Raw genomic sequence first — 26,459 nt, forward strand, 5'->3', positions numbered from 1 at the left:
AGCTGTAGTCGATGAACAGCATTCTCACATAGGTATTCCTCTTGTCCAGATGGGTTAGGGCAGTGTGCAGTGTGGTTGCGATTGCGTCGTCTGTGGGCCTATTGGGGCGGTAAGCAAATTGGAGTGGGTCTAGGGTGTCAGGTAGGGTGGAGGTGATATGGTCCTTGACTAGTCTCTCAAAGCACTTCATGATGACGGAAGTGAGTGCTACGGGGCGGTAGTCATTTAGCTCAGTTACCTTAGCTTTCTTAGGGAACAGAAACAATGGTGGCCCTCTTGAAGTATGTGGGAACAGCAGACTGGGATAAGGATTGATTGAATATGTCCGTAAACACACCAGACAACTGGTCTGCGCATGCTCTGAGGACGCGGCTGGGGATGCCGTCTGGGCCTGCAGCCTTGCGAGGATTAACACGTTTAAATGTTTTACTCACATCGGCTGCAGTGAAGGAGAGTCCACAGGTTTTGGTAGCAGGCAGTGTCAGTGGCACTGTATTGTCCTCAAAGCGAGCAAAAAAAGTTAGTCTGTCTGGGAGCAAGACATCCTGGTCCGCGACGGGGCTGGTTTTCTTTTTGTAATCCGTGATTGACTGTAGACCCTGCCACATACTGTAACGGTATGTGACGACGAGGAGGAGTAGTAGGAAGGATCGGAGGACCAATGCGCAACGTGGTAAGTGTTCATGATATTTATTATAACTCAGAACACTAAAGAATAAAACAACAAAGAGAACGAAATGAAACCGAAACAGTTCTGTCTGGTGCAGACACAAAACAGAAAATAATCACCCACAACTCAAGGGTGAAAACAGGCTACCTAAGTATGGTTCTCAATCAGGGACAACGATTGACAGCTGCCTCTGATTGAGAACCATACCAGGCCAAACACAGAAATCCCAAATCATAGAAAAACAAACATAGACAACCCACCCAACTCACGCCCTGACCATACTAAAACAAAGACATAACAAAAGAACTAAGGTCAGAACGTGACATATACCTTGTGTCTGAGCCATTGAATTGTGACTCTACTTTGTCTCTATACTGACGCTTAGCTTGTTTGATTGCCTTGCAGAGGGAATAGCTACACTGTTTGTATTCTCCTGACACAGCTGGTGTAACTCTAATATCTTGACTTTGTTGTCCTTAAGCCATTTTGCCACAACTTTGGAAGTATGCTTGGGGTCATTGTCCAATTGGACGGCCCATTTCTAACCAAGCGCACCAGTGAAGTGCACCAGTCCCTCCTGCAACAAAGCAGCCCCACAACATGATGTTGTCACCCTCTGTGCTTCACGGTTGGGATGGTGTTCTTCGGCTTGCAAGCCTCCCCCTTTTCATCCAAACATTATGATGTTCATTATGGTCAAACAGTTATTTTTTTGTTTCATCAGACCAGAGGACATTTCTCCAAAAAGTATGATCTTTGTCCCCATGTGCAGTTGCAAACCGTAGTCTGGCTTTTTTTATGGCGGTTTTGGAGCAGTGGCTACTTACTTGCTGAGAGGCCTTTCAGGTTATGTCAATATAGGATTCATTTTTACTGTGGATATAGATACTTCTGTACCACCATATTGCATCTCCATCCCAAAGCCCTTGCTTGGAAGTGAACTTCGCCAGACTGCCAAGAACCTTGCCCTCATCCAGGCCAAGGTGGCGAGACACAGTAGTGATGACACCATAGGCCTTGTAGATCTCTGCACCAGACAAAATGCCAGCATACTTGGGGTCCAACATGTACGCTGCATGTATGTATGGGTGTATGGGCTTCAGGCAGAAGTCTTCACGCTTTTTGATGTATTTCAGAACTGCAGTTTCCTCTGCTTGGAGCAACAGTGAAGTGGGCAGGGCAGTATGGATTTCTTCTCCTACATCTGCAAGCGGAGTCTGAACATCAGACAGGATGGCATTGTCTCCCTCAATCCATGCAAACTGCTATATGTTTCAGGAGATTCAGGCTGCTTACCACTCTCTCCCACAATACATCCTCCAGGAGGATCCTCTTGATGGGGCTGTCTATATCGGTAGACTGTGATATGGCTATTTCTTGGAGCGACTCCTTCCCCTTCAGGAGACTGTCAAACATTGTTTATTTTTCATTTAACCTTTATTTAACTAGGCAAGTCAGTTAAAAACAATTTCTTATTTACAATGACGGCCTAGGAACAGTGGGTTAACGGCCTTGTTCAGGGGCAGAAAGACAGATTTTTACCTTGTCAGCTCGGGGATTCGATCTAGCAACCTTTCGTTTACTTTCGGTTACTGGCACTAACCACTAGGCTACCTGACACCCCAAACACGATGACAACATCACCCCAGTGGGTGTTGCTGGGCAGCTTCAATGTAGTGCTCTTATTCTTCTCACTTTTCTTGGTGAGGTAGATTGCTGCTATAACTTGATAACCCTTCACATAAATAACCATTTCATTGGCTCTCTTGTAGAGTGTATGCATTGTTTTCAGTGCCATGATGTCCTTGAGGAGCAGATTCAATGCATGAGCAGCACAGCCAATAGGTGTGACGTGAGGGTAGGACTCCTCCACTTTAGACAAAGCAGCCTTCAGGTTCACAGCATTGTCTGTCACCAGTGCAAATGCCTTCTGTGGTCCAAGGTCCTTGATGACTGCCTTCTGCAATGTAGAGACCGGTGTGTCTGTTGTCCCCTGTGGCTGTGCTCTTGAAGAATAGTGGTTGAGGGGTGGAAGTGATGGTTAATTATTCCTTACCCACGAACAGTCAACCACCCATCAGAGATGATTGCAATACAGTCTGCTTTCTCTATCATTTGCTAGACCTTCACTTCAACTCTGTTGAACTCTGCATCCAGAAAATGAGTAGATAAAGCATGTCTGGTTGGAGGAGTGTATGCTGGGTGAAGACCATTCAGAAATCTCTTCCAATACACATTGCCATTGAGCAGGACATTCATCAACATTTCTCTGACTACGTTCCTCCATTGAGTTAAAAAAAATATATAATTCCAGGAGGACCATCAGCTGTTGCTATCGATAAGGTGTACGATTAATCATTTTCACCTCGAATAGCAGTAGAGGAACTTTTGTCAGAGGTTGCTTGTTGTGAGTGCTGAGGGAACTTTATGCACTTGGCCAGATGATTCTGCATCTTTGCTGCATTCTTCACACATGATTTGGCACAGTATTTGCAAATGCACACAGCCTTTCCTTCTACATTAGCTGCAGTGAAATGTCTCCACACATCAGATGGTGCCCGTGGCATTTTCGTGTAACGATGATAAAAAAAAAGAGTAAAAAAAACAAATACAATTCCAGGTAAAGATAAATAGTTAAGCAGTTAGATTAAACAACTTCTTTGTAAGATACATCTTTTAAAATGAAACATGTATGGAAACAGGTGAATTAACACTAGTCAGTTAGCAGGCTCAAGCAAGCTAAAACTCACATGGTAGCAAAGACTTACTAGCAGAAATTGTTAACAAGTTAGAAATTATTTAAACACACTTTGCTGTAGGCTACTATTTACTAGTTAACAAAAAAATCATGTATGTCATATAAAATAGATTCACCCCGCCCAATATCATAATCAAAACTTACCAGGAAGCATGTAGTCCTTGGCTCAGACAGTGTAGTAGTGTGGGCTCAATAGCATCTCATTAGTGTGAAAGATCTTGAGAATCAGCTGTACAGTCGTGGCCAAAAGTTGAGAATGACACAAATATTATTTTCCACAAATTTTGCCACTTTGGGGTCTTTAGATATTTTTGTCAGATGTTACTATGGAATACTGAAGTACAATTACAAGCAAGTGGTAAAGGCTTTTATTTACAATTACATGAAGTTGATGCAGAGTCAATATTTGCAGTGCTGACCTTTCTTTTCAAGACCTCTGCAATCCGCACCGGCATGCTGTCAATTAACTTCTGGAACACATCCTGACTGATAGCAGCCCACTCTTGCATAATCAATGCTTGGAGTTTGTAGGAATTTGTGGGTTTTTGTTTGTCCACCCGCCTCATGAGGATTGACCACAAGTTCTCAATGGGATTAAGGTCTGGGGAGTTTCCTGGCCATGGACCCAAAATATCAATGTTTTGTTCCCCCAAGCCACCTAGTTATCACTTTTGCCTTATGGCAAGATGCTCCATCATACTGGAAAAGGCATTGTTCATCACAAAACTGTTCCTCGATGGTTGGGAGAAGTTGCTCTCGGAGGATGTGTTGGTACCATTCTTTATTCATGGCTGTGTTCTTAGGCAAAATTGTGAGTGAGCCCACTCCCTGGGCTGAGAAGCATCCCCACATGAATGGTCTCAGGATGCTTTACTGTTGGCATGACACAGGAGTGATGGTAGTGCTCACCTGGTCTTCTCCGGACAAGCTTTTTTCCAGATGCCCCAAACAATCGGAAAGGGGATTCGTCAGAGAAAATGACTTTACCCCAGTCCTCAGCAGTCCAATCACTGTACCTTTTGCAGAATATCAGTCTGTCCCTGATGTTTTTTCTGGAGAGAAGTGGCTTCTTTGCTTCCCTTCTTGACACCAGGCCATCCTCCAAAAGTCTTCGCCTCACTGTGCGTGCAGATGCACTCACATCTGCCTGCTGCCATTTCTGAGCAAGCTCTGTACTGGTGGTGCCTCAATACCGCAGCTGAATCAACTCGGTCCTGGCACTTGCTGGACTTTCTTGGGCGCCCAGAAGCCTTCTTCACAACACTTGAACCGCTCTCCTTGAAGTTCTTCATGATCCAATAAATGGTTGATTTAGGTGCAATCTTACTGGCAGCAATATCCTTGCCTGTGAAGCCTTTTTGTGCAAAGCAATGATGATGGCACGTGTTTCCTTGCAGGTAACCATGGCTAACAGAGGAAGAACAATGATTCCAAGCACCACACTCCTTTTGAAGCTTCCAGTCTGTTATTTGAATTCAATCAGCATGACAGAGTGATCTCCAGCTTTGTCCTTGTCAACACTCACACCTGTGTTAACGAGAGAATCACTGACATGATGTTAGCTGGTCCTTTTGTGGCAGGGCTGAAATGCAGTGGAAATGTTTTTGGGGGATTCAGTTCAATTGCATGGCAAAGAGGGACTTTGCAATTAATTGCAAATTCACCTGATCACTCTTCAGAACATTCTGGAGTATATGCAAATTGCCATCATACAAACTGAGGCAGCAGACTTCGTGAAAATTAATATTGGTGTCATTCTCAAAACTTTTGGCCACGACTGTACATGTGATAGAAAAGTGCACTGCACGTGATGGAAGAATGCACTGTGCATGTAGAGGGTTGCAATTCCATTGAATTGGGGATAGTTTAATCAAAATATGCCACAAGACCTAGAATTGCCTTATGTGTATCCCACAAAAAAAGGTTCACTGTTATAAGCTAACTTTTTTTGATGAATTTAACAAAATTCCCCAAATTCCCAGACTTAAATTCCCATGGAACAATTATGGAAATTTCCCAGAAAGTTTCTGACCCTTTGTAACCTGTAGTCTGTATGTCTGAGTGCAGATGCAGCAGGTTTCCAGAGTGTGTGAGGCAGCAGTTCTTTAATGATTCCCAGTGTCTTTAAGAAAGGCCAGCCAGACCAGTGAGGGGCTATCTGGACTACACACAGCCTGCATTCTGAATGGCACCCTATTTCCTACGGTCCATGGTCAAAAGTACTGCGTTTTTCGTCATGAATCTTGTTCTGGAGGCAGCTCCGCATAGTGGTAACTAGCTGGCACAGCCACACAAAGTCATAAAATCAGATTTTAAACATAATCTTTACCCTAACCTCACACACACGGCTAATCCTAATGCCTAACCCCAAATTAGGAACAAAAAGCACATTTTTGTTTTCATACGTTTTTACAAAATAGCCCATTTTGACTTTGCAGCTGGCCCATCTAAGGGGCAATCGCTCAGTTCTGCCTCCATGACAAAACTCATGACAATAAATGTCAACCTGCGCAATAAATAGGAAATAGGTTGGCATTTCGGACTTCACTCTGTATGAATCACCCAAGGCCAAGAGGGGCCTGAATAACTCAATGAGCTCAGACTGACAAACAACCTTTATATAGGCAAAAACAACAGTTTAAAATATCTTGAAGGAGCTCATTGATGGTCTGAATACTTTTGTGTGGAAAGCTTGGGCTGTATCATGACGCATTGTGGGTTTGTAACAATGTCGTAACACAAGGTTGGATGTCAGGGTCAGCTACAGTACTACTTGCCTTGGAGGATGGTTGTGACAACAGTAACCAAAAACAGAGACGGACAAACAGGAGACTGTGAATAGGTTACTTCATTACTAAGCATATTACACCTATGAGTCAAGAATATTAGACAGTAAGTTAATGATTTAATGAATGTTTTAGAGTCTATGCAAACCAGAAGGCCTCCCAAAGGGAACACTAAACAGGGTTCAACCAGACAGACACACACATATATAAACATAGCAATAGGGCCAGGTACTAATGTCCCATGATGACTATGGTTATTCTGAAGGATGCTTAATGACCAGAGTATGGTTTAATATTAGGCTAGATTATAATTGGAACTAAAGCCAGGGGTGTTTTAAAATATTAATCTGACAATCTTTCCCAGAAGCCTCTACTAAGGGCCAACAGAAAGCAAAGAGAGAACTTAAGAATTGCTGCCAACTCACCTCCTCCAGCGTATCCTTCTACCACTGCTCCATGATACAGGGGTGCCACCAGCACTCCACCCTGCGTCTGGTGTCTGCTTTATAGTCCCTGTCCCAGACCCCTGTCTCGCTAAACAGGGTCCGAGCCCCGGCTCTGGGGCAGGGGGAGAGGAGGTGGGGCAGGGGGGCCATGAGGGCACGGTCAGCCCTGGACCTGGGTCTGCCCAATCCCAACCTGAACAGGCCACTGTCACGCGGGCAGAGAGACACATTGTACGCTGCCATCTGCATGCCTCTGTTACCTAGGCAACACAAGGACACAGTTACATTAGTCAGTGCTCTGCTCACAAGAAAAGACAGCAGAGCACACAATAGCTGCAGCCAAAGCCTCAGTCAGCTCATACCCATTCTTAAGGAAAATAGGCTGCTAGGAACAGGATGAAAATAACAGTCTGGAGTTTGATTCTGGTTAACAATAGCTGGTGAGTAATACCTGTTCATTAACACAGTAATAGATGTTCAATAACACCTGAAGGCATCAGATCAGATTTGCTGCAAAAAGGCACACACATTCACACAGTCACCAAGGTGACCCAATAAGATATTTTTAGGGTAAATCCATTTGAATTCAATCACTTTTTGACAGCACTCCTTTTGATTTCAACTAAATCTTCCATACATATTTGCCCATTGTAGAAGTGCTCAGAAAGTGACCTTTTGTACACGAATGTGCTCAAAGTTGACCCATTTTTCATACCCAATACCCCAATGTGTCACGATCGATGTATTGAGGAGACCAGAGCGCAGCGTGATATGAATACATGTTCTATATTTAATGAAGAAAGACCACTAAAACAAACTTACAAAACAACAAACGTGACGCCATAGGCCAAAACACATAGAAACAGACTAACTAGACATGCAACATAGAATGCCCACTCATATCACACCCTGACCAAACAAAACATAGAAACAAACAATGCAAATAATGGTCAGAGTGTGACACAATGCCAAGAGTGTTGAAAGGGTGGCTACTTTGAAGAATCTCAAATATAAAATATACTTTGATTTGTTTAACACTATTTTGGTTTCTACATATTCCATATGTGTTATTTCAAAGTTGAGGTCTTCACTATTATTCTACAATGTAGAACATGTAGAAACCCTGGAATGAGTAATTGTGTCCAAACTTTTGACTGGTACTGTATATATCTAAAAAAATAAACAGTTATCCCGCGATGAGAGAAGGACGATATGAAAATCTGGATACTGCCCATCCACTTCTTCCATGCCGGGCAAACAAGTATAGAACGTTATTTAAATCAAAAGGGATGCTGTCAAAAAGTGATTGAATTCAAATAGATTTAGCCTATATGATTATAACAACAACCTTGGGAACAGAGTACACACACATAGCCTCTCAAGTGACACTGATACTGCTGACATGACACATCATCATATTTACCAAGAAGTGTTCCATCCCACACAGCATATAAGTCAAGGCCCTTGGTAACACAAGTGGGTCAGACGTGTCAACCTACAATTGCCCCTTGCAACTGCCTCTAGTAGTAGGGTATTTTCCTGGTCACTAAATCATCATTGCAAGACTGCCATAGAAGACAGCAAGTGGTTCTCACATTATACAGTATGCTAGACTATATCCCTGAGCTGGTGGACTGTGCCTATGGAGGGACCCCCTGGGAACTTCTCTAAAGAGCCTATAGCCTAGTGGTAGTTAGCTCATCCATATCTATACAGGTGACGACACACTCAATGAATCTGTAAGCCTACTGATATGGATAACTTGAAGGAGTTGTTTCACATAAGCTATCTGTCTTTGAGAATTCAACAAAATGTTTAGTACCTCCAAATATGACAAACAAATCACACACAAAATCACTGCATGCACAAACAGTAAATGTCAGTATCTTTCATGCACAACCAAGTAAATAATATTGAAACATTTGAAATGATGATTGTCTGCAGACTGTAGAGTAAGTGTCGCTCGCTCACCAGTCAGCAGCATTCATTCTCCTCAAACACCCACTCAAACCATAGATAGAGACATCTTCTCTGCTGTAGCCTAGCTACTCTATAGTCTCTATGGGACATCAGTGGAATGCCACAAACACACTATCCTCCAGCTAGAGCAGAGAGAGATATATAGAGAAAGAGACATACACAACGTTGTGTCTATGCATATGATAGTGTGTAGGAGAGAGAGAGATGGAGAATGAGATGTTTCTATGGTTACATTGACCCTTGTGAATGCCATATCTTTACCATGGAGAGCCTTGCATAAACCTTGAGAGATTCAGGCGATGCAAATTACGTTGTTCCAAGTTCACATTGGGTAAACACATTAGCATTTGTGTAAGATAATAGTTTTATGTGCTTGTTAGTTATTCAAGAAATGAATCACGAATACCGTTAATAAGAATTAATAAGAAACATAGCTAGCTAGCTAAGTTAGATCGCGACTCGAGCTATCCATTCTTGTCATGACACTGACAGCCACATTAGCTAGCTAGTGACATTTGTAAGCTAGATGCATTGTTGAACGTCTGTTTAAAAAAAAAGCTTTGATCACAGGGTTTGAAGTTACTCACTGTGTTCAATTTCCAAATCCTTGCGTTAAGCTATATGGATTTTATCATGATCCATTATCTATATCAAATTCAAAATGTTCTTGTGCACGTAAAGTCGTTGTATTACCCCTGTTATAGCTCACACCTCCTCCATGTGCGCTGCCACATTGTTTTTAAAAGCTTTATTGACAGCTTCCTCTTAGAACATTGTAACAGGGTGGATTCCAAAGTACTTTACTGATGAACACTAATGTTTTTAGTTTTTTTTTGTTAATTACTATGAATTTTAAATTAAGAGGTTAAATATACGTTTGAGATATCATTTTCTACATGTAAGAGTTAATGGGTTCTTCAGCTGTCCCCATAAGATAACCCTTTGAAGAACCCTTTTTGGTTCCAGGTAGAACTCTTTTGGTATTAGGTAAAACTCTTTTGGGTTCCATGTAAAAACCCTTTCCACAGAGGGTTCTACATGGGACCTAAAACGGTTCTACCTGGAATCAAAAAGGGTTATCCTTATTTTATACCCAACAGTCATCCAAAACGGGTCTGGTCTGTTCCACAACTCAACTATTTGGGCAGCCAGGGGGGTTAGGGGATCTCTCCTACAGTGTGTGGCTATCTCTCTCTGCAGCTGTGCTCATATATTGCTTTTGTGTGTGTGTGTGCGTGTGTGTGTGTGTGTGCGTGCATGCATGCGTGTGTGTGTGTGTGTGTGTGTGTGTGTGTGTGTGTGTGTGTGTGTGTGTGTGTGTGTGTGTGTGTGTGTGTGTGTGTGTGTGTGTGTGTGTGCGTGTGTGCACGTGCACGTACGTGTGTACGCGGGCGGGCATGTGAGTTCATCTGAGTTCCTATGTGTGCCTACCAGAAAAGACATCTTGTCATTATCCCGAAAATGAAAACAAATCAGTTAACTGAAACCAATCAAAACATGACAGAGGGTGCAAATGTGGGCATTTTGGATACTAAGAAATAAAAAAGTATATTTGAAGCTTTGGATGAAGTTAGATGGGATAGGATTGAGACTATTTTCTCAAGGTCAGCATGTCCTAGTTGCACAGTCTGCTCTACTTCTTGTTTGTTCATTGTTGTCGATGTGATGTGAATATATTTCAAACACCTCAACTTTTCTCTGTTTCACTGTCATAACAGACACCATGCCGACTGATACAAATTCAGTATAGGCATTCTCAGTGCCGCCTTGATGCAATTTTTCCCATAGTTGTGATCTGAAAGGGAAAAGCTTGCAGTTGCATTCTAAAATGACATGGTTTCTGCCCACATTGTCAACCTGTTTTGTCACATGATGATATCCTCAGGCACCAACTGAAAGAAATACATAGTCACCTTGACAGTACCAGTTAGCAATGACCAAGATATACTGTGTAGTCAACACCAACTTCTATCTTCTAATTCAGTCTGTATTACATTCAGTGGGTCTATATTACATTCAGTGAGTCTGTATTACATTCAGTGAGTCTGTATTACATTCAGTGTGTCTGTATTACATTCAGTGAGTCTGTATTACATTCAGTGAGTCTGTATTACATTCAGTGAGTCTGTATTACATTCAGTGAGTCTGTATTACATTCAGTGAGTCTGTATTACATTCAGTATGTCAGTATTACAAAGGTTATGGAGTGTTTGGTGTCAATAAAGGGAAATTGTTGACTTTAGACTACACATAAGTTATTGTTCTCATTCAAATTAAATCACTTGGATCTAACAGCTAAATATTGAGCTATACATGTAAAAAGTTCAAACTTTACACCACAGTATTTGCTTTATTTTATTCATTGCAGTGGCTGGCAGGCACGAGACGGTTCTGCTGGTTACCTTAGCAACCCTTTTATCTCCACACCAGATTGTTTTCAGTTAAAGGATTTAGATTTGTGGAACGGGGTGTTAGGCGAACCAACACACACACACACGCATACACGCACGCACGCGCATGCGCTCGCTCGCGCGCACACACACACACACACACACACACACACACACACACACACACACACACACACACACACACACACACACACACACACACACACACACACACACACACACACACACACACACACACACACACACACACACACACACACACACACACACACACAAAGGCTCTCCTTAAACTAGTAACAGAGCGAAAGTTATAAAATCACTAACTACTACACAAAAACTGAAAGGTCTTCTGTTATATCTTGCAGTAGCACATGCCTCTTTGATGTCGACTTCCATGGGAATATGATGACTGTACAGAGTACAGACTAGTGTTTCCATGCACTCCATCTCCATTACAGAAGAGATAGATCCAACGTCTAATCAGAGACATTTCTCAATGAGAGATCCCCTGAGCATGCACCTTTGATCTGACTGACTCGCAGACAGATGGAAGGAACACAGAAAAGGGGAAAATAGAAGTGAAAGATGGAGACGGGTGGGTGGTGGAGGTGTGGTGGGGTGGGAGGGATAGTGAGAGGCAGAGAAACAGCACAGAACAGAAAGTCTCTGTACTATCCATAGTCTGATGTCAGTGTACTAAACTAACCTGGGGTGCCGTGGCCGGTCTCCTGTCACGTTGTATATCACAGTCAAGCGGACCACGTCCCTGCCCAGGGCACAACTCACAGGATGTGGTTATGAGGAGAAAAGCATGGACGAGGAAAATGGGTTTTTGACACTATTTAGACAGTTTCCATCACCTGCCCTATTAAAGAATACGCTTCCTTCAGCTGATCACTGATGAATGAATGAACAAACAGGACACTGGGCACATAAGTACAGTACTTATGTACTTGATACATTCATGAAGGTCAAAATTCTCCTTCGATTCAAGGTGGATTGAGTACTGTTCTATCATCTGATCTTAAAAATAAAGAAACAAGGCCAGTAGGAGGATTGTCATGAAACTATAACAGGATTGCCTATGAGTTGTATAGATAGACAATGGATTGTAGTTAGAAATTTGAGAATAGGATGAGTTTGTCTGAGGGTCACTAATCCTAAAGTCAATCTCCATTGATGTGCTTTGATGTTGTGGTTCAATACAGACCCTTAGCTAAAGACACAAGGTGAAACAGCCTGGGAGTTCACTTCACAGTGTGAGGGAGTTCTCTGTGTGGGCAAGGGTTTTATCTTCCTGGACTCTGTACTGTTAAAATAGAACGACTCAAAACACTATCATTGTGTAGTAAAACCATAAATAGTGCACTTAAACTGAGATCTGGTGTTTGAATGTAAACGCAATGTAAGTGTTCTGATACAATTGATTTCAAAACAGAATGGAAGCACCCTGAAACACCCAAAGTGGTTCTTCAATCTGAGTAATTGTGTTTTTAACAGGGTTTTGTTGTGTTTTTAAGAGTGTTGTGAAAACCCTTTTTTTGTGTTTCAGTGCATGTAAAGTGATCTCTTCTGCAAGCAGAAGTCCACCTTCACCCACACCCCTCCCTCCCTCCCTCCTCTCAGGCTCAACCATGACAAACAACCCATGTTAATCACACCCTCTCGCCATGTTTCAGGGGGTGGTTACAGTTCACACACACTCACACACACACACACACACACGCACGCACGCACGCACGCACGCACGCACAGAGCCAGAAGACAAACGATCACACAGCATCAGAGAGAAAATGTTCTTCCTCTGTGTGACTGGATAGAGGAGAGGATGTGGTGGGGTTGTGGGTGGAAGGTGGTGGGGGAGGACTGGTCGGTTCCCACCTATCAAAAGGTGACCTTTTGGGGGACGGCCATGTGATTCACGTCCATGTCAGCCGTGCTGAGAAGTGGCGGCATCGGCGCAGGCAAGAAGCAATCTCACACCATCTTGGCTCCCAGAGTCCAATGAGGAAGGGCCTGATCAGCCTCTGCCTGTGACCATTGTTCAGGGGGTCTGATAAGTGTGATGTTATTTCCAGGGCCTATTTCACGTCGACAGCCCCTCAGCATGGGCCCGGCCTCCCGTGCACTGTGTCCTTCATTGATCTTTTCCCAGAGAAGACAAAGATTGAAAAGGAGGAACACGGTGGTATGGTGAAGACGGACTGTTCTGAAAGGCAGAAGGAGTAGAATTGTTAGTTAGAGACCATAGAAACGCCTGGACACCGACATCCAAGCTCATTACCATGTCAACTGTAACATTTGCCTTGGTGTTCAAGCAAATGTGTTAACTATGACCCTGGTGTTCTTATTTGTCAGATGGAACAGCAAGAGCAGCTCTATTTTGAGAACGATTACTTCTCAGAAGCATTGTTTTACAGTTTCTTACTTTTCACTAACAGTGGTATGCATTCTGACAAACCATCATAGTACTGTAGTAAGAAACTGCATTACAATAAACTCAGATACATAACTTAACGAAAAAGTACTTTGGTATTAGTGCCTATACCTCACGTGCCAATACATGAGTTTCTAATCAAATCCATAATTTGCCCCAAACTATATTGCCCCATACTAACCCATCCAGCCCACAACAACCGCTGAATCTCCTGAGAGGGCCTTATTAAGAAACACGGAGACATTATAGTTGGTATCGTTCCTCTGATCTTTCCCATGCCATTATAACAGGTTGACATGGGAGTTCAGATTCACATCGTCTTGTTTTAATCAGTGTCTTGATGTTGTGTGTCTAATAAACTGTGCTGCTTTGCCTCATCAAGGTTGATAGTTCTGTTTCCTGTGAGAGAGATGAGCACTTCCACATACAGTACATAACAACACAACGCTTCCTTCCTTCCTCCGCCCGCCATCCCGCCCGGCTCCTAACAGGACTCCTCGTTAGTTAATGCTGCTAATTAGTGCTCCTCTCTCCTGTGGATCCCTCTGCAGTCTCACAGACACGGGGGGTAGGGGGAGGGAAGGTGGTGGGTACCCTGATCTCTGCCGATCGAAACATTTTGTTACTCACCAAAATCACAATATATGCTGGGTGCATTTGAGTCCGCCTGTCCAACACTCAATCTATATAGTATTCCATTTGATTTGATTTGTTTATTTCAATCACAATTAGCTTTCACAGGGGCAGCAGCTGTTCTTCCTGTGGTCCACATAAAACACAAAACATGATAAATAAGAAAACACTGCTACACTGATAGACAAGGACAGTCACACAAATGTAAAATACATTCATATACAAACAGTACAACAACAACAAAAATAATGTATGTGTTAGTGTCTGTGTGTGTGTGTTGGTGTGTCAGTCCCCTCATTTACATTGGTGTTGTCGCTGTTGTTGTTTTTTAAGGCATATACAAATGTAATCATATCAAACTTCTCATTCACTGTATGAGTACACACAAAACCACTCCAGCCACATTGTCTCATGTCAGATGGCGTCACTTCTCCGCGATGCTCGTCCCTCAATCCGTGCAGGTGGAATCAACGTGCTATCTGATGTAAGACAATGCACCAGCCTTGCAAGTAGCTATAGAAACTAACATAAACCCTAACTTGAACACACATCCTACCCAGAGGCACTTTTCACGTTTCTCCTAAAGATAGAATCAAATGGACATTAATAATATAATTCCTCTCTAAATCTCTCCACTTCTAAATTGTCCCTCCTCTCAACCAATAAGTAAAGGTCAGCTGGTTACCATGGTGATGGGTCAGGGGACTTGCCTTGCCATTGTTGGAATGAAAAGGAACAGCAGAAGTAAGAAGTATCAAGGGAGTCAGTCACAAGGCTCAGATCCACAGAAGGAGTGAGAGCATGGAGGATTTGAAGACAAATGTGTCCAATAGCCAATATCTAATTAAACAGGTAGTCTATGTGAGCAGCCGAGAGTACAGAGAAATAGTGCCTGTCTGCTCCTGCACAGTGAGGGTGGATGGAGGAGAGACCAGGAGCCATGAACAGGTCTCTTTTTAGCAAGGTCCCCGGTAAAAAGAGATACACTCTGAGAAAATGAATCTTTTATACATTCTCCTTTGGCACAAGAGAGACTTTTATCTCTGTCCCATTAGCATTTTTGGCGCTGAAGCAATTTACATTTTTATAGCATAATTAATGAACAAGAAAGTAATTTACATTTTCGGTCCATTCGCCGGGCACATTGTCTGGAGCATATTTGATATTTGGAGGGGGCCAGTATTTGGGAATGTGTGGGCGAGTTGGTGTGTCAGTGTCTCTGTAATTGTGTGTTTCGATCAGTGTGTCAAGCAGTGTGTGTGTGTAGTGGAGGAGTGTGTGTGGGAGTTTCCAAGGAAAAGATGGAACAGAATAGGACCTAATAAACAACAGGGGAGGAATAAAGGAGGAGAGGTGTTTTCAGGTGCAAATTGAGGCCAGAGGTGACCTGTCTTTTACTTCAGCTGGTGCTCACATCAAAAGGCTGGAGGCAGTCCTTCACAGCAAATTAAACCATTCAAGCAACTCAAAGGGAAATATAATTAATACAAGTGTCATACATATTCCCGACAAACATAAAAAGAGAAACTGGGTCATTATTGTTTTGCTTTTTTCCCTCTCCAAGTTGATGACCCTTGTGACGGTTAACCCTGTAAAGCCTGGCTCTTATCTTTTGAAAAGGGCTCTCACGTTAATAGTGGTTTTCTGGCTGAAACATTAAAGGGCAGTTAGAATAAGGAATATCCCATATGACATTAGTGTATATCAGTGAAAGACAGTGATCCGGCTCCAAGCATTTTACTGGTTTGGGACTCAATGGCATCACCCCCGGTTAGAGGGGAATAAAGCTGCCTAAGAGTTAACACACAGGAACTTTATTTAAACACACTGAGGAAGGTTAATATGGGGATGCACATAAGGTGGGAAAGATCGTGAAATGGTACACTCTTAGAAAAAAGGGTTCTTCGGCTGTCCCCATAGGAGAACCCTTTTGGTTCCAGGAAGAACCGTTTTTGGGTTCCATGTAGAAACCTCTGTAGAAAGGGTTCTACATGGAACCCAAAAGGGTTCTACCTGAAACCAAAAAGGGTTCTTCAAAGGGTTTTCCTATGGGGACAGCCGAAGAACCCTTTAAGGTTCTAGATATCAAATTTTTTCTTAGAGTGTAATGGTCCTGTAATGGACAGAAACAGAGGTAAATAATACACACATACCGAACGAATACATCAGGGCACAAATGCATAGATACAGAACCTTACAGAATATAGCAGTAGTAAATGTGAAAGGACTGTATAGATTGCATATGCCATCTGCAGAGTATCACACAGCACAGTAAACTCAGAGGAGTGACATACAATAGACAATCATAGCAACTAACTATGAAGAACAACATACAAATGTCACACAACTCCCTTTGGACACCCACACCATCCCCCCAGTCCAGAGATATGAGTGAGTCCAGTTGTTGATGGTCAGAGACAGATGTTGCTCTCTGCCACTGCTTGAGGGAGACTGACAGTATAGTGTAACCTGCAGAGTCAAGATGATGGGCAGATGTGCGGACCTCTAGTAACCTCCCTAGCGATCTATCAGGGCACAGGTCACACAGGTCATACAGGTCAGAGAGAGTTTGAGGGGCAGGTTTTTGCTACCTCCTAGAGTCTAGATTCTCAGGCTCCGGTCATGGGGGATGGGGAGTGGAGTGTGGAGCTTAGAGTTGTGAGATGCTGATAACAGTCACCTGCAGGGAATTCGTAACAATCATCTTTAGTTTATTTGACCCGGCAATTAATGTGATTTATGCATACCTGTGGTCTAAATTATGAAGTGTTTTGTGGGATAGATTCTGTTTTGAAACTGTCAACTGCAACAAGACAAGCAGTCAGAATGTGTTTTTTTCTCTTCAGCCAGGCTTCAAGCCAGACATGTAATATAGATGTCCATGGGACATTGTCACATGCCAAAGTAGAACAGGTGTGTCAGTAAAATATGTAAACCTTGATTAAAGAGCCCTGCCAACACTGCAGCCAGCTCTGTCCCAGTACTGTGGCTGTAATTCTAATCAGGTTTCCCAACTCACAAAATGGAGGTGTTCCTAACACATTGAGGTTCTGTCAACGGTGGGTGTAGCTGGTGCATAGAAGTCAGGTGCAGGAGATCAGAGATGAGTGAACACGAAGTACTTTACTGAGGCAAGTAGTAAGACCAGAATGCAACAGCGTCACCAATACCAAATGCCCAAAACAAGTAAGGCAGCACACAGTACCACAAACAAAGTACAAAGTACCGGCTGCCACAAAACACAGGTATACATAAAACCTGGCGCTAACCAGCCGGAAGCGTGCCAACCTCGACAATAAACAATACCCCACACAGACATGGAGAGAACAGAGGGCTAAATACACATAGTAATTATGAGGAGACGTAAACCAGGTGTGCAGGAAAACAAGACAAAACAAATGGAAAATAAAAAGGTGGAGCGGCGATGGCTAGAAGACAGGTGACGTCGACCGCCGAACGCCGCCCGAACAAGTAGAGGGACCGACTTTGGCAGAAGTCGTGACAGGTTCATTGTATTTTCCAACATTAAATACAGTCAAAGACTATTCCTATGTGTCACAGAACAGCTGAGTTACTCTCACAAGGTGCCCTACTGACACTTATAGAGAGAGACAGATGTTCACTGATGTGCCTGGCTACCCTTGAGTGCACCATAGCTACTCCATAATGGCTGTCTGTCACAAACTCTATATAGCTTCGTTATTGTTATGTCATTTTGTTCTGTTACTTTTAGATGTACATTTTTTTTAAACTTTAGTTTATTTAGTAAATATTTCTTGAACTGCAATTGGTTAAGGGTTTGTAAGTACGCATTTTAATGTTGTACATTTGGCGCATGTGGCAAATACAATTTGATTTGATCCCAACAAATGGCATTACTGAGTCTGCTGGTGGTAACACATCCAAACATGCACTCTAAGCAGTCTGACTGGGGCTGAAATAGAATTAATTAAGACTAAATCCATTATCATAAAGAGAGATAATCTAACTTGATTACTTCCCCTTAAGGCAATTCATCTCCGGCACCTGCTTTGATTTGATATGCCTTGCTCCTTGCATCCCAGGGGGGATTTCATTGCCATCTTATGCTTGTGTAATTACCATCAACTGGTGTGCACACAGACTCACCCTGAAGAGTCATTTGAAGATAATCAATGGATTGACTGGTTCTGTTGAATGAGCACCAATTATGGGACTCTACCTTCTCATAGAAAGGATGAGGCCAGGAATCACTGATGGTGTGGCCGGGATTTAAAACAAACAACATTTTTTGTTTATTTGCAGATTTATACCCTATTATTTACTATAATATAGGTTTATTGTTTTAAATATGGCTGAACAGTCTAGCATGGGAGCCTTCCCCTTCAGGCCTTCTTCTTAGCAATGCCTTCTGATTTGTAGGGCTTCTTGGAGTAGGGCGAAGACAAGTTGGTCCTTGACGCTGATCTGGGACAGTTTAGCATTTTCCCCATTAATGGGGACGGGAGAGGGGAAGCTGATCCTAGGTCTGTACCAATGGGAAATGTCACCCTGGAAGGGAATTCTCCCAGTCCATTGTCCAGCGGTGCTGAACTGTGGAGTTCATGGGTTGCTGTCCGGTTCAATGGTGCTGAATCTCGCATCCGCTTTAGCACCATTGAACTTATTACTCTTTTGACAAAGTCAAACATTTGAGGAGACATATTTTCCTGCATCACAAATCATATTAGAGGCTTTGGGCATTGGGACTCAGTTGGCCAAATAGAAAGCAATAAGGGTGATATGTTTTGACACAATCATACATTACACAACAACTTATCCGTCCCAGGGTTGCAGATATCCTACAGGGAGCCAGGAAGAAGGGAAATGCCTTGTATTTGCGCACATCATCTTCCACCCACCCTGTCCTTGAAGCCGCGTCACGCATTAAGTAAAGAGAGGCGCGCATGTTTCCACATAGGGCTACTCCTGCTTTCCTTCCTCACACACCTGAGAGAGCGAGAGAGAGAGAGAGAGACTACCAGGGTCCTCGCAGCACACCACAGCCCATCTCTTGCAAAGTAGTGCCCAGTAGCAGTTTGGCAAGAAGCCAGTTACTTTCTTAACCAAATCGAGGGAGCGCACGGTGCGTGTGACGGGCAACTGACGTTCCCAACTGTTCTCTCCGGCAACGGAAGATGCACACTATGGATGTTTGTGTAATCGCTGGAGACGGCAGTTTTCTGCATTTTATTAACGACGGACACGCCTCGTCAGTTGCCTTTCCCCACGGAACATCATGCGAGTAGGAGCAACGCACCCAATGCCATGCTGAGCAACTCCCCGACTTTTCTGCTGGCCCTAACCACGGTAGCTGGACTACTCCAGCGGTGCCACGGCTGGAGCGACGAGGACCTCCTGTTACCCCCCATCAACTCCACCAACAGATTCTTGGCCAACTTGGAGGTAGACGTGCACTACTCGAAGAGATCCGTGGAGGAGAGCGAAGCCTCCTCGTCAGACACTTCGTTACAGCCGTTGCCACAGTGCAACGTCAGCGTGCAGAGACTTTTCCCCACCTCGCTAGTGGCTCGTTGGGACAGCAACTTCGGTTTCCAGTGCGATGTGTTTATATATACCGCCAATAACCATGGAAGGGCTTTTTTCTCTGCTGCTATCAACAGAGCCATCTCACCTGTTCTCATCGAACACCTCGGAGTCACCGGCGGCCAGCAGGAGTTTAGACTGTGTGTTGGATGTGGCATGTCACGATACCGGCGATTCGGCAAGTCAAAGGCTCAGCAGACGGGGGATCCCATCAATTTCTGCTGTGTTGACTTCAGCCTTGACGAACTAAATGGGGACAAAAGTTGGAGATTGAACCGTAAACCCATCGAGTCAACTCTAGTGGCTTGTTTCATGACTCTAGTGATAATAGTGTGGAGTGTTGCTGCCCTCATATGGCCGGTGCCTATTATTGCAGGATTTCTGCCCAACGGAATGGAACAGAGAAGGCCGAGATAAAGAATTCTGGAGATAAGCCCCCAAGCCAAGAGGCAAAAAATACTGTAGAATACATATTTCAACGTTTTTTTCACATTCTACCCGTATGAAAGAATGTCCGTTTCCCAATTTTACCGTTTAGAATGAAAGAGTGCTTTTTGGTTTTGGTCTATTTCCTATTTATAGGCCTTCATGGTAAGAAGACCAATAGTTTTAAAGGTGGGCTGTGTTATTGTATTACATTGGCTGTAGAATAGGTGCATATGTAGAGTGTGTTAACAACATTTCACTGTAAACAGTGGTTGTATGGTTTTACATATTTCTAGGATAATTGCCTATAGGCAAGTGGTGTAGTGGTGCCTGAAGAATAGGTATACTCTTCATTTTGGCAAAAATGTCCCAAGCAGCATGCCCGGCGAAGGAAAGGCGCTCTGTGTGAAAAATTCTATGAGAAACAGTGACATTCATTCTGTATTACCTAAAATGATAAATCCCATATTGGTCTTTCACAGTCAGGCCAACCCAAGCTGTACTGTGCAAGGAGGCTAATTGTAGGCGTACTATTGAAACAGATAAATTAGGCTGTCAACTAAATCAGAAATTCAAAGGTTTCAGATGTATTTTTTCAGATTTTCACTCTCAAAATCACACAATTGGATGTTCTAAGTCCATAAAAATGCTTAAACTACATCAGGAGACCACTTTTGAGGTCTGGGAAAAATCTAAGATAAAACCATTTTTGTGTAGTTCAAATCAAAGTTTATTTGTCACGTGCGCCGAATACAACAGGTGTAGTAGACCTTACAGTGAAATGCTTACTTACAGACTCTAACCAATAGTGCGAAAGAAAAAGGTGTGTGTGTGTGTGTGTGTAGGTAAGTAAAGAACTAAAACAACAGTAAAAAGACATTTGAAAATAACAGTAGCAAGGCTATATACAGACACCGGTTAGTCAGGCTTATTGAGGTAGTATGTACATGTAGATATGGTTAAAGTGACTATGCATATATGATGAACAGAGAGTAGCAGTAGCATAAAAGAGGGGTTGGCGGGTGGTGGGACACAATGCAGATAGCCCGGTTAGCCAATGTCCGGGAGCACTGGTTGGTCGGGCCAATTGAGGTAGTATGTACATACATGAGTGTATAGTTAAAGTGACTATGCATATAAGATAAACAGAGTAGCAGCAGCGTAAAAGAGGGGTTACTCTTTAATTCAAGTGTGCAGGCAACTAGCACTATTGTTTTGTTAGTGGTGTTTCTGTAGCACATGAGATGGAGTTTGCAAGACAAATGGCCACTGGATTAATGCAAATAATCATGATATCATTCTGCCAGGTAGGCGTAGGCTACTTTGTAGCTAGTTAACATTTAATAGACAAGGTTTTTGGGAAAGCCTTTCCATCTACCAGAAGACAGTTAGGCCTATCATTAGCATCGCTATAATTTTCCCGTTCCTTAATTGTTTGAAACCTGGACATGTTACTTCATATTATGAGGCAGGTCTTACCATTGCATAGAAACATGGAGGTAATATGCGTTCTCCTGTTCTACTGGTTTTTGTTCAACTTTATTTCTTTGTCTAGCAGCCAAATGCATTATCCTATTCATATTAGCAACTGATGAAGGTTGTTGCATCTTTAGATCTCCCTCATATCTAATTTTCTTATGGATATTTTAATCTCCATCCATCAAACCTCTCACATATGCTGTGCACATTTTAAAGTGGTGTTTTCTTGCTAATTGCATTTTGGAACATTCCCATGTAGACCTACCACCGTGTGCCCATTGCAGCATCTAAAATGTGAAGAAATAATAGTTTATCAACATTTAAGCTAAACATTAAGAAATATACGCATGCCCACTGAAAAATAAGTGGGTATACGGTGTAAACCTGCGCATACCCTCCACTACACACACCACTGAGGCCTGCTATTTGTTGTGTTTATGTAGAGAGAAATTGCAGTTTTTCTCATGAACTTGAGTTAAAAAGTGTGTTGTAATACATGGTGGGTAGATCTTGTCAAGAATAAATGCATAAATGTCATAGGCCTACCTGAATTTATTTTGGATGTTGTATCAAATATTTTGATGTATTGGCAACCCCTCTCTGATATGGTTTAATATTATTTATAATGTTAGATTTATATATATAACACCATTAAAACTAAGCTGATAACATATTTGTATTTATTTGTATGAGATAACATGAATTAATAAATAAATCAAATGTATTTGTTTTATATAATACGGAGGTGAGGAGACCTATTTATTTTGAACTAACTGCTTAGTGACCGATTACGCAAATAGACTGGGTTGGTGAAATGTGCTATGGTCTGTAACTGAAAGAGAAACGACAATGCTCCATTCTCTGTTTGAGAGAGCTTCAGGGAATAGCAGCTGGGAATTTGCATTCATCTTTCAAATGTGAGTAGGCAATGAGAATATTTAGGTAAGCAAGTTGATGTGCTCATGTGTTTCTGAGTAACACACAATCTACTGTGCACAAACTGGTTGAATTTTTCAACATATGGTGACATGGAATCTACAGCTATTGTTTCAATTCAACCCAGGGTTCAACTAAAACTAGACCATACATATAGTCCTAGGGTTTCAAGCTTTGGTTGAGTTCAAATTTAATCTTCAAGTTAATCATTGAAATGTTGGACTCACGTCTCCATCTCAACCAAAAATAATGGTTAAAGAACTAAATCAAACTAAACTTTATTTAAAGTGCATTTAAACTTTGATTAGATTAGGTCTTATTATTTAACTTAGATTTTTGTTTGAGATGGAGACATGAATCCAACATATAAATGATAAATGTTTATACAAACTGGACATTGACTTGTGTTCGGTTGTCAACGCAACCAAATATCACCATTTGAAGGACATGTATCTTCTGCTTGGATAGTTCCATCTGTGCCACTGGATAAGTCTGCCTTTAATTCCAGTTTGTCTACAAATGTATCATTTATATGTTGGATTCAAATCGTCATCTCAACCAAGAAAAGTTAAAGAACAGGACAAAATCAAATCAAACATTAAATGCACTTTAAATAAAGTTTGATTTGATTTAGTCCTATTCTTTAACTTTGATTATTGGTTGAGGTGGAGACGTGAATCCAACATATCAATTATTAATTTGTAGACCAACTGTAATTAACATCAGACTGTCAGGGGCACAAAATATAAATCTCCTTCAAATAGTGATATTTGGTTGCATTGACAACAAAATACAATTCAATATCACTTTTGTGATACAGTAAATAGCCTATTAACTTGTCTACAATCAAAGCATTCGATATCCTTTAAATGTTGATATTTGGTTGCGTTGTCAACCAAACACAATTCAATATTACTTTTGTAATAGAGTAAATAGCCTAAAATTAAGTATATCTTACAAACTAATGTAATTCAACCTTAAAATGAGTAACACATCCATGGTCGCAACATGAGGTTAGCCTTGTCACGCTTGTCGAAATCGTGGAAATGACCGGACCAAGGTGCAGCATGGTGAGCGTACATTTTTCTTTATTATAAATGTCGGCAACAAAACAAGAAACAACAAACACGAACATGAAGCTTACTAGGGCTATACAGGCCACTAACAAAGACAACTACCCACAAAATACAAAAGGAAAAAGGCTGCCTAAGTATGATTCCCAATCAGAGACGACGATACCCGGCCAAAACATAGAAACACAGAACATAGAGTTTCCCACCCGATGTGACAAGCCTACTGTAACATGGTTAGCAGATGTTAATGCGAGTGTAGCGAAATGCTTGTGCTTCTAGTTCCGACAATGCAGTAATAACCAACTATAAATGTCTTCTTATGTAATCATAGAAAGTGTGCATGTTCAAGATAGCATGCAAAAGTTGCAGGTCTGTGGAGATCTTCACAATTGCTATAATAATCTGTGCAGATTCTCGAAAATCTGAAAGCATTGTACTTTCATGTAATCTCAACTGCAATCCAGGTAATTTGGTTGTGCTATGAGATTAAGCATTTAAATGTGCTTTTAAATGGTTGAAAGTGCAGTGATAACACATTTAGATGACAACTAAATACAAAATGAGACATTTTGTTTCATTGGAATTTGGTTGTGCTTATAAAATGGTTGAAAGCACAGTGATACATTGGGAATTCAAACAAATTATGGCTGTCATTTTGAGTGGGTGAATAAAGATTGAGATCTCATTGATCAACATCTCAAACAAATATTACCCACATTTCCACGTTGAAATGCCATGGTGTGCCCAGTGGGAAGCGTCCTTGTGTTAAATTATGTTTGTGAAAGGAGAGAAGAATCTCTCTCAACAAGCTCTTTGCACCCCCTTTTGTTGATCCTTCTTGCTGCTCCTGTTCACAGTCATTATCCCCGTCATCGCTTATACTCGCAGGGAACACTCCTGCATCCCAGGCCCTCACCACCATCTAACACGCTGGTGAATTCACGGATGGTCAATCACATTGTTTGTTCAATCTTGTTTCTTTCACTGTCGGTCCCAATCCCCAAAACTTTAGCTATTGCGTTGTCTAGGTGTGTGAGGTGAATTCAGCACATGGCTCTAATGCGTAGATGGTATGTGTGCTATATTTGCCATGTGTGCTTGGGTGTTACAGAAAAATGGCTTCTGCTCTGCTGTATAATCTAAAATGAGGTTAAATGGCATTATTGAGTTATTACGTAATAACAAGTCATTGATTTCGACTTTTGAGCATCAAGTAGTCTAATGATGATCACCATATTTTCAGTTAAGTTTAACTTGTTTGGTAAAGAAAAACAACAGTTCATGGTATGGCCAAATGATATGTGCCATTGGTCCAGTGAAGCTTGCTACCGAGGTCTAAAAGGCTAGATTTGACTAAATACCTCTATCAGACCCCAGTCTGTTCATTTTGAATTACAGTAAAGCTTATTTTCCTAGAAACGTTTTAAAAAACGTGACCGAGTTCAAATATGTTGCAATTCTTCAAGCAACAACTCACCTGTCAAAATGACTTCAAAAAGGAACGCCTTACCCGAGAAGTGATGTCACACAGCAGGACATAAAATGTAGATGTAACCCATTTTACTCAAAGCGAAAGAACTACACGGAGGTCCAAGGCCATAAAGTCGAGCCCATTTTAGTTCCGTTAGCTTATCGTTTGAGATACCGACGCTGAAAATAAAGGTATGACTTTATCAACGGTCGGCTGTGCTTTGCAGCTTTTGGGGATTGCGTCCGCCGTTTTTGTTCTATCAGGTAAGTCACTGCTTAGCCCTTGATCATGACTCTCAGTTCCATTACATTACGCATAATAGGGGAGTTTTATTAATTAAGAGTCGCGATGCTCGATCTGAACATTAACAAGCGTCGCTTGCGGTACGGTTTTGGAAGCATAAGGACCTTGTCTTTCATTTCGGCTAAATTGATACACACTTTTATAGGGTTAGGATTCCCACACAGTCATACTTCCCTGTTATAGATTGAAGACATAGTGGACTACCTGTGCTAATTAACGTAAACTCGTACATCGCCTTGGTCCGTACAATTGCCCTTATTTTAGCGCCCCAAAAACGTAATACTTCCAGATCAACTGTAATGTCAATACCATTGTAAAGCACAATTTCTCCCCTTTCCAACCGAATCAATTAGATTGTAAGACAGAAATGGTTGCTTTATGCGTGCTGGACATTATGACATGACATGATATAACGGAGGGTCAGTTTATTAAACTTTTCTCCAATACTATAGAGCCATTACCATGTCGATCAACATGGTAGAATAGAAACCTAGTTCACACACCCGATTTTGACGTCAACACAGTCACTACTGTCCCATTAGTTTTCTTTGTAGCCTCGTTTGAATGTTGCGGTTGCGCACATTTGTACGGAATGGGGTTAGTTTAGGTTAACTATCTTCTCTGAACACCTGTGTGTAGATAGAAGACAGATGCCACAAACATGTTGTCATTGAAAAATACTGTCTGCTGCAACAGTGTTTAAACCAATGATAACTGTGTACAGTACATTAACTTTGAGATTCGATTCACGTTTAGATGGAGTATTTGGCTGTTTTGGCTTCCAGAGCCAATTCACCCATTAAACAGAACATGTAAGGTTCTTGGACTAGTCACTGCTGAGTGTCAGGAAACAGAATTATCATTTTGTCACGACTTTCACCAAAGGTGGCGCGTCTCCCTGTTCGGGCGGTGCTCAGCGGTCGTCGTCGCCGGCCTACTAGCTGCCACCGATCCATTTTTCCTTTTCGTTTGTGTCAGTCTATTTTTGTTATCACCTGTGTCTGATTAGTTCATTTCGGTGGGTTTATTAACCTCCACTGCCTGCTAGTCCTCATAGTGGAGGTGGACACTTCCGGACACTAAGG

The 26,459-nt window shown here is 42.1% G+C and overlaps 1 protein-coding gene and 1 pseudogene across 2 annotated transcripts in view; one reads left to right on the top strand and one right to left on the bottom strand.

Moving 5' to 3' along the window:
• Nucleotides 1-7,026, bottom strand: part of LOC110503747 (putative leucine--tRNA ligase, mitochondrial) — a 53,185-nt pseudogene extending 46,159 nt beyond the window's left edge. Inside the window, exons 1-2 of the transcript XR_016494927.1 lie at nt 7,023-7,026; nt 6,700-6,920 (exon numbers count right to left, since the gene is read on the bottom strand). The product of XR_016494927.1 is annotated as a putative leucine--tRNA ligase, mitochondrial (transcript). The remainder of the gene's footprint in view (nt 1-6,699; nt 6,921-7,022) is intronic.
• Nucleotides 7,027-19,055: 12,029 nt separating this feature from the next.
• LOC110511835 (transmembrane protein 158-like) lies at nt 19,056-22,331 on the top strand. Its single transcript, XM_021592565.3, has one exon. It carries the CDS (start codon nt 19,408-19,410, stop codon nt 20,101-20,103), a length of 696 nt encoding a protein of 231 aa, XP_021448240.2. The 5' UTR covers nt 19,056-19,407; the 3' UTR covers nt 20,104-22,331.
• The last annotated feature ends 4,128 nt before the right edge of the window (nt 22,332-26,459 follow it).

Source organism: Oncorhynchus mykiss, chromosome 3 (assembly GCF_057628025.1).
Source record: "Oncorhynchus mykiss isolate SJ-2025 chromosome 3, ASM5762802v1, whole genome shotgun sequence".
In the NCBI taxonomy this organism is placed as follows: Eukaryota; Metazoa; Chordata; class Actinopteri; order Salmoniformes; family Salmonidae; genus Oncorhynchus; species Oncorhynchus mykiss.